At 43.6% G+C, this 9,612-nt stretch overlaps 1 protein-coding gene across 1 annotated transcript; it reads right to left on the minus strand.

The window, feature by feature from the left end:
* Positions 1–418: 418 nt before the first annotated feature.
* Positions 419–5,258, minus strand: LOC135535275 (zinc finger protein 791-like). Its single transcript, XM_064961946.1, has 4 exons — positions 4,707–5,258; positions 4,160–4,257; positions 3,764–3,941; positions 419–2,167 (listed from the first exon to the last, which is right to left on the minus strand). Exons 1-4 carry the CDS (start codon positions 5,017–5,019, stop codon positions 1,404–1,406), a joined length of 1,353 nt encoding a protein of 450 aa, XP_064818018.1. The 5' UTR covers positions 5,020–5,258; the 3' UTR covers positions 419–1,403.
* Between the last annotated feature and the right edge of the window lie 4,354 nt (positions 5,259–9,612).

Raw genomic sequence — 9,612 nt, forward strand, 5'->3', positions numbered from 1 at the left:
GTGAAGTCCTACTACCAGTCAGATAGAAAGTAGCAGTGAAGTCCTACTACCAGTCAGATAGGAAGTAGCAGTGAAGTCCTATTAGCAGTCAGATAGGAAGTAGCAGTGAAGTCCTACTACCAGTCAGATAGGAAGTAGCAGTGAAGTCCTATTACCAGTCAGATAGGAAGTAGCAGTGAAGTCCTATTACCAGTCAGATAGGAAGTAGCAGTGAAGTCCTATTACCAGTCAGATAGGAAGTAGCAGTGAAGTCCTATTACCAGTCAGATAGGAAGTAGCAGGAAGTCCTATTACCAGTCAGATAGGAAGTAGCAGTGAAGTCCTATTACCAGTCAGATAGGAAGTAGCAGTGAAGTCCTATTACCAGTCAGATAGGAAGTAGCAGTGAAGTCCTATTAGCAGTCAGATAGGAAGTAGCAGTGAAGTCCTACTACCAGTCAGATAGGAAGTAGCAGTGAAGTCCTATTACCAGTCAGATAGGAAGTAGCAGTGAAGTCCTACTACCAGTCAGATAGGAAGTAGCAGTGTCAACACTGCCAAGTGGCTGAGATGTCCTCCACTGAGTCCACAGTCCTCTCCACCATAAACACCATCTGTTGTCTGCACACCTCTGACCACAGATCAAATCAAATGAAATTCAATGTTATTGGTCTCATACACACATTTCTCTGATGTTATGCAGGTGTAGCGAAACAGTGCAGTAATATCTAACAAAACAACACATAAAAATCCCCACAATTTCTTTTAAGAAATGGATGAAGAAATATTGAGAAATAGTAGACCGAGCAATGTCAGAGTCCGGAATATAAATCTACAGTTTGTTTACAATGTATATGATGGTGTGTATAGACATTATGGACTGTATTTTAATAGGAAAGGTGTGAACAGCAGTAGTTATATAGGATGAGCCTTGACTAGAATACAGGGTGGAATAATGGGTGGTAGACAGCTAGTAACAGTGACTAAAGTTCAGGGCAGGGTACTGGGCAGAGGCCGGCTAGAGGGGACTATTTAAGTCTGATGACCTGGAGATAGACCACATATTAACCACACAATAAGTATTGTGGTGGCAGCATCATGTTATGGGTATGCTTGTCACTGGCAGGGACTGGGGAGTTTGTCAGGATCAAAATAAATATGAAAGGAGCAAAGCCCAGGTAAAAAGTTAGAGGGAAATCCACCTCAAGTCTTCTGAAAACCTGTTTCCATCACATCTGTCTTGAGTTTTTGTATACGGTATGACTTGACTCAAATAAAAACTTTGGATGGAAACGTGGTTAATCCGGTAAACAGTGGTTGTAGTGCACTGCTGCCACCACCAGGCCTGGACTCCATTTGGACTTTGGTGATAGCTAGCTGAGCGGACAAAGACGTAGCAGCTAGCTAACTGGCTAGCAATCAACCTATTGTGTGTATTGAACATTCATATTGGACTTGCATTTGTAAGGCTTCTCACCTGTGTGCAGTTTCATGTGTTCTTTCAGCTTTCCTGAATGGTTAAATCTCTTTCCACAGTGGGAGCAGTGGTAGGGCTTCTCCCCGGTGTGTATTCGCTCATGAGCTTTCAGGTTTCCTAACTGGGTAAAACGCTTTCCACACTGGGAGCAGCAGTAAGGCTTCTCTCCTGTGTGTATTCGCTCATGAACTTTCAGGCATCGTAAATGGGTAAAATGCTTTGCGCACTGGGAGCAGTGGTAAGGCTTCTCCCCTGTGTGGATTCTCTCATGACTTTTAAGTGACTGTAATGAGTAATATATCTTCCCACAGTCTAAGCATTTGTAAGGTTTCTCACCTGTGTGTACTCGCTCATGAGCTTTCAGGTTTCCTAACTGAGTAAAACTCTTTCCACACTGGGAGCAGCGGTAAGGCTTCTCCCCTGTGTGTATTCGCTCATGAGCTTTCAGGCTTCCTAAATGGGTAAAACGCTTTGCACACTGGGTGCAATGGTATGGCTTCTCCCCCGTGTGTATTCGCTCGTGACCTTTAAGGGTTCGTAACAATTTGAAACTCTTTCCACACTGGGAGCAATGGTGTGGCTTCGCTCCTGTGTGTGTCCGCTTATGTCTTTTCAGGCTTTCTAACTTGGTAAAACTCTTTCCAATCTGGGAGCGGAGGTGTCGTCTTGCTGGTCTGGACATCTCTGGTTCCTCCAAGTTTGGTTTTCCTCCTGCCAAAGACAGTGTTCATTATTGTGTGGAAGTCCAAAACGTTTTTTTTTTTTACTACATGAATATTGAAAACAAATGTTTGTTTATTTTTAAATAGTTGAACATAATATACTTTAAGGGTATATTAGTTCCAGGATCTCTGCTAGTGTTAAAGTTATGGGCCATTTTATACAGAGAAATGAGCAAAGTAGGACATGTAATTTACGGTTACCTAACATAACCCCGGTTCTATGATATTATAAGCCTCGTTAGGTGCGGAGTCTAGGGGCATCCAGTCAAACAGCGTCAATCGAGCAACGGCCAATAGCAGACCACGCCACTTCCATATAAGGGACATAGCCACTCCCGTCTTCCATGTGTGAAAGGTAACCTGGTGAATATCATAGAATCTATTTTAAATTATATTTCAATGACTCGTTAGTCTTTCACTTTCGGGATAGAGTCAACTACCATAGAGCTCATATACTCTCCGATGTCAAGTCAAGACAGGATCATCGCTCAGAGGTCCCCACTCTACTCACCGTATGTGTAGTGACGTCCAGTCAGTAGAACCTCATGAAGGTTCATCACCACAACATGCATCATTACAGATCTCTTGAACAGAGATGCCTTTAAACAATGTATATGTTGTAGCCATACCTCTGGTGGATTGAGCCATCAAGCCCTCCGGAGTTGTCAGATCCTTGCTACTATAGAACCTCATGAAGGTATTTTTTATTTGTATTTATTTAGTGTGATGAGAAGTAGAGGATCACTAGTTTGAGTCCAGTATGGGAACAGGAACAATGGAGGAAACTAAACTGTTAGCAGCACACTGGCGTCAGTCACACATGACATCAATAAAGTTAGTAATTTCAAAATTAAGACATGTTCTGTTAAGGTCTATATGTTGGAGTCGCCCCCCCCCCAATAATGCTTTTCATTCAATCAAATTTCATAGCTTTTAGAAAAGGCTTACAGAACTTGTTTTAAAATGCATATACCTTGATGAAGACAGCTGTCAAAATGTTGGATATTACATTTTTGCATCTGAGCTCCTAAGATGTGCGGCTCTCCATTATTTTCAAGTTTTCTACTCAGCACCTCGCCTAAATAGGTTCGCGTTTCTTTTTATTCTATATGAAAATATATATTTGCCATTTTTAACAAGCTCTGTAGATCAGATGTTAATGAAGCAATACAGACCACATTGAAGTGTCTGGAGTTTAGTTCTAGAGTATTGTAAAGATAGGGGGTTGACTGGGACAGGCAATGTAACGGCTATGTTTTTAGGTAAACATGAACCTTACATTGGATCATCTTGAAACTTTCATAGAGGTTTTATATGGTCTATTGGTTTCTCTCTAAAGCTACCTTTCATCAAGGTTTTATATGATCTATTGGTTTCTCTCTAAAGCTACCTTTCATCAAGGTTTTATATGGTCTATTGGTATCTCTCTTTTCATTGGCAGAATCCTTTTTCAGTGTTACGATATTCATAACATCCATATCCACCAGTCTATCTTCCTGTCAACTAACAGTACTCTGCTGGTTGTCCTGGTAACAGATACCAGTGGGCAGATCTATTTCATTTGTTCAAACTAAACAAAACTTACTTTGATGAGCTAAATCTGATCCTTTCTTCTCTTCTCCTCCTCTCACAGTTCCACTCAGCCCCGTTGTTTTCCTGCAGTCCACCAGCAGCACAGACAACCTCTTCATACCCAGCAGTAAGGTGCCACCGGGAGAGGTACGACACGGGGACTCCAGGAGGGAGGAAGGGCAAGCGTTGTCCTGGTAACCATAAAGAGGGGACACAGGCACATATCATTATGGATGCTGATGTAACGGTTGTCATGAAGTGCTTTACAGAAACCCAGACCCCGATAGAGCAAGCTATATGCTAGACCAGACTAAGCTGTATGCTAGACCAGACCAAGCTGTATGCTAGACCAGACCAAGCTGTATGCTAGACCAGACTAAGCTGTATGCTAGACCAGACCAAGCTGTACCATCTGGTGTTCTGATCTGGAGAGACTCTTCTCTGCCTCGTCAGCATCAGGATGTTGTTGAGGCTCCGCAGAGGATCCACCATAGTCATGTCTCTCTCCTGTGTGAATGAGAACATCAAACAGATGGTAAACATATGATCTACTATTACAATCACAGAGTCTTACCAGAAGCATGAATATGTCTAAAAGGGCCTAAAAATGGCCACTTTCATCATGATTTTGTAAAATATTGTTTGTGATTTAAATGTAAAAGGGTCGTTCCACAAAATGGGTGGCTTTTGCATCCCTTCGATATTTTAAGTAGAAATTATGCACCAATATTGCATTTTTAAAAGACTTTTGTATTAGATGGGGAACTTTAATGTAGACCACATGGAGAATTCAATACATCTCATTTAAAAGTCCCCAAAATATATGTACCAACTGCAGATTGAACATTTAACAATGTAACGAAACTTATTAAAGTGTAGAACTTCAGTAGAATGCCCCTTAAAAACCCCACATTAGTTCAACAACAGTTTGTGCCCTTGTTTAAGACAGTACTCACTGGTGTTAATCTGATATTCTGTATCCTCCTCTTTCACTCCCAAAACGTCTTCCTCCTTCACCTTTATTGAGATAGCATCCTCATCCTCTCTAAAAGGTTCTCTCTCTTCTTTCACTATAACAGCCTCCTCTTCTTTCACTATAACAGCCTCCTCTTCTTTCACTATAACAGCCTCCTCTTCTTTCACTATAACAGCCTCCTCTTCTTTCACTATAACAGCCTCCTCTTCCACGACAATGTTCAGTCCCAGAGCTTCTTTCTCCGTCCAGCAGACCTCTTCTTTAGCAGGGGAGGAGTACTTTAGTGAGCTCATGGTCGGGGATGTTAGCTAGTTAGTTAGCATTAGCGACTAGCCTAGTTCTAGGCTCAGTATAAATCTTAAACAAGTTTGCGAATTGAACAAGCAAATTAGGTTAAAGGTCATCAGATGATAAGTCAACAGAAATGCGTTTAAAACACAGAGGTTAGCTAATGTTCACAAACACGGTGTAAAGCGTCAATCTATTCTTTTCATGTTGGCGATCAAGCTACCGAGGTGGCTGAAAAAGAAGCCGTGTTGTTGTTCCTGAAGAAGCGTCCCGTCCAGTCCATTATACGTCACGCAAGAAGCATCACCTGAAAGACGCAGATCGCCATCTGCTGGCTGGAGTGGGTAACGCAGTTTGGAAACAATAGTTACGGCACTTATTGTATAGGAAAGAACGTCATAATAATTTTCTCTTACGTCTTTCAAATAATAATGTCCTGTACACAGACGTAGAAGCTTAATATGAATATGTGGATGATGAATAAACACATCTATGAATAGGTAGTGTTTTAATACACATTTGCTCTGTTTATTTTCACATTCGTTTTCATCTAGATGTGACCATACTATTCCCTTAAAGCCACGCTCTATAAGATACAACTCATACTGTAAACAACAGAGCAAATGCATCACATGCAAATAGCACTTGAATATCTGTGGTGCTTTACACTGGGTAGACAAAACATTAAGAACACCTGCTCCTTCCATGACCATAGACTGACCAGGTGAATCCAGGCTAAAGCTATGATCCCTTATTGATTTCACTAGTTAAATCCACTTCAAATCAGTGTAGATGAAGGGAGAGAGTCAGGTTAAATAAGGAATTTTAAGGCCCAAGATAATTGAGGCATGGATTGTGTATGTGTACCATTCAGAGGGTGAATGGGGTAGACAAAATGTGTAGGTGTTTTTGAACAGGGTATGGTAGTTGGTGCCAGGTGCACCAGTTTGTGTCAAGAACTGCAACGCTACAGTTTTTCAGCTTAAGTTTCCCATGTGTACCAAGAATGGTCCACCAACCTAAAAGTAGTGGCCACTGCTGTTTAAGATGAGGCAGGACCATTTTGTTTTTCATGAATATGGCCTTATTTTTACTACACCATATTGGATGACTGTTCAATATAACAGCGATAGGTTTAGACCACTACATGATACTCACATTATTATTTGGTGACGTGATTGTCTTTACTATAGTTTGATCATTGTTTTATCATCATCATCATCATCATTTATCATTGGGAAGCACTGAAGACAATGGGCCAGCATCCTGTGGAAAGCTATCGACACCTTGTAGAGTCCCCGCCCCGACGAACTGAGGCTGTTCTGAGGGGGAAAGGGGAGGGTCCAACTCCATATTAGGAAGGTGTTCCAAATGTTTGGTAGAATCAGTGGATATATCTGCCATTTAGCAGACACTTTTATCCAAAACGATTTGCAGTCATGTGTGCAAACACTTTACATATGGGTGGTCCCAGGAATCAAACCCACTACCCTGGTTTTACAAGCACCATACTCTACCAACTGAGCTACGGGACCACAAGGAATGATCAAGGAATGACGCAGGTAAACTGTCTGATCTTCATTCCTACAGCCTTCATCTCGGTCCCGGAGTGTCTTCACTGTCTGATCTTCATTCCCACAGCCTTCATCTCGGTCCCCGGAGTGTCTTCACTGTCTGATCTTCATTCCTACAGCCTTCATCTCGGTCCCCGGAGTGTCTTCACTGTCTGATCTTCATTCCTACAGCCTTCATCTCGGTCCCCGGAGTGTCTTCACTGTCTGATCTTCATTCCTACAGCCTTCATCTCGGTCCCCGGAGTGTCTTCACTGTCTGATCTTCATTCCTACAGCCTTCATCTCGGTCCCCGGAGTGTCTTCACTGTCTGATTTTCATTCCTACAGCCTTCATCTCGGTCCCCGGAGTGTCTTCACTGTCTGATCTTCATTCCTACAGCCTTCATCTCGGTCCCCGGAGTGTCTTCACTGTCTGATCTTCATTCCTACAGCCTTCATCTCGGTCCCGGAGTGTCTTCACTGTCTGATCTTCATTCCTACAGCCTTCATCTCGGTCCCCGGAGTGTCTTCACTGTCTGATCTTCATTCCTACAGCCTTCATCTCGGTCCCCGGAGTGTCTTCACTGTCTGATCTTCATTCCTACAGCCTTCATCTCGGTCCCGGAGTGTCTTCACTGTCTGATCTTCATTCCCACAGCCTTCATCTCGGTCCCCGGAGTGTCTTCACTGTCTGATCTTCATTCCCACAGCCTTCATCTCGGTCCCCGGAGTGTCTTCACTGTCTGATCTTCATTCCCACAGCCTTCATCTCGGTCCCCGGAGTGTCTTCACTGTCTGATCTTCATTCCTACAGCCTTCATCTCGGTCCCGGAGTGTCTTCACTGTCTGATCTTCATTCCTACAGCCTTCATCTCGGTCCCCGGAGTGTCTTCACTGTCTGATCTTCATTCCTACAGCCTTCATCTCGGTCCCGGAGTGTCTTCACTGTCTGATCTTCATTCCTACAGCCTTCATCTCGGTCCCCGGAGTGTCTTCACTGTCTGATCTTCATTCCTACAGCCTTCATCTCGGTCCCGGAGTGTCTTCACTGTCTGATCTTCATTCCTACAGCCTTCATCTCGGTCCCGGAGTGTCTTCACTGTCTGATCTTCATTCCTACAGCCTTCATCTCGGTCCCCGGAGTGTCTTCACTGTCTGATCTTCATTCCTACAGCCTTCATCTCGGTCCCCGGAGTGTCTTCACTGTCTGATCTTCATTCCTACAGCCTTCATCTCCGGCCCTGGAGGGTCTTCGCTGCACATCAGACAAGTTCTGAAGAGTTCCAGAAGCTGTACTTCATCTCCTTGTTAGGAGCAGAGTTTCAGACTCTCTGAAATTATCAAAGGTAAGACCCAGGTGCAGACAGCGACCCAGGTGCAGACAGCGACCCAGGTGCAGACAGCGACCCAGGTGCAGACAGCGACCCAGGTGCAGACAGTGTCGAAATTAATCCAGATAGATGGGGCAAAGGTACAGGACGGCAGGCAGGCTCAGGGTCAGGCAGAGGTCAGTAATCCATATAGATGGGGCAAAGGTGCAGGATGGCAGGCAGGCTCAAGGGTCAGGCAGAATGGTCAATGCCCGGGAAATTAGGAAACAGGAAAAATCGAGAGACAGGAGCAGAGGAAAACGCTGGTAGACTTGACGAAACAAAACAAACTGGCAAAAGACAGAGAACACAGGTATGAATACACAGGGAAAATGGGCAACACCTGGAGAGGGGTGGAGACAACCACAAAGACAGGTGAAACAGAATCGGGTGTGACAGCAATACATCGACAGCACAAAGTTAATGTTACTATGCGTAGTAATGTGAAACCAATAAGAAACCTGTCCCTTTCCACTTGTCTATTATCTTTGTTTAGAAATAGCCATTTGTGATGACTTTCTGATGCTTCCAGTGTGTCTCCTCAATGAAGAAAGCTGCGTGACCATGTGACACCATCCTTGATGTGGGGAAGAGTGTTGGACAGGCACATCCTGTAAGTAACAAATGTATCACTATCAGAGGGGTGTATTATGACATCAGATAGAACTACTCAGACATTCCAAATATCCCTTGATTATCAGAGGGGTGTATTATGACATCAGATAGAACTACTCAGACATTCCAAATATCCCTTGATTATCAGAGGGGTGTATTATGACATCAGATAGAACTACTCAGACATTCCAAATATCCCTTGATTATCAGAGGGGTGTATTATGACATCAGATAGAACTACTCAGACATTCCAAATATCCCTTGATTATCAGAGGGTGTATTATGACATCAGATAGAACTACTCAGACATTCCAAATCTCCTGTCAACATTCGGCTCCTACCATGAACAGATTTTTCACCGAGTGTTCCACCTCTTGGAAGAGGGAACGCAACACCCTGCTACAACGCAACTCCCTGTGGAGTGAAAAAGGGGATTGTAGGTGCGAGTAAGGATGACAAAAGGCAGATCATTTATTGCTTCCTTCACACGGTCATTTTGGGGAAAAGGGGCTGAACTGAATCAAAGAAAGTAAATGTCAAAGCCCCCTCTCCTACCTTACCTGCCTACCCACTACTTACCTAACTTAGCACCACCTGGTGCGCTAACCAAAATACAGGGGGGTGGTCCACCCAGGTCTTACCTAGTGTGCATAGACAGTAAATACTACGGGTTATGTATGCCCAAAGGCCTCTTGCCTACGCACTCCCTAGGGGCCTTCCCCTTCCCCCTGGGAACAAATGAAACAGAATAATACAAACGTAAGTAAACAATTTCAAGAATCAGAAACACTGCGCCCTTTTGGCACATATACATATAGATCAGCGGCTACAAAATACTTAACCACCTCTGAGCAACAACCAACACAAGACATATCAATCAGCTCTCTCCTAACAAAGGAACACTTGCTTTTCTAGCTTCAGAAGGAATCGGTAATTGAAGACAGCTGTTTCTGACGAGAGGGTGGGGTCAGCGCCAATCATCAATGGGGCCGACCAATCAGCTGCTTAGAAGAATCCAGGAAGCCATTTCCTGAAATACAAACCCATAACACACAGAAAC

The sequence above is a fragment of the Oncorhynchus masou genome, unplaced genomic scaffold, assembly GCF_036934945.1.
Source record: "Oncorhynchus masou masou isolate Uvic2021 unplaced genomic scaffold, UVic_Omas_1.1 unplaced_scaffold_4693, whole genome shotgun sequence".
NCBI lineage: Eukaryota > Metazoa > Chordata > Actinopteri > Salmoniformes > Salmonidae > Oncorhynchus > Oncorhynchus masou.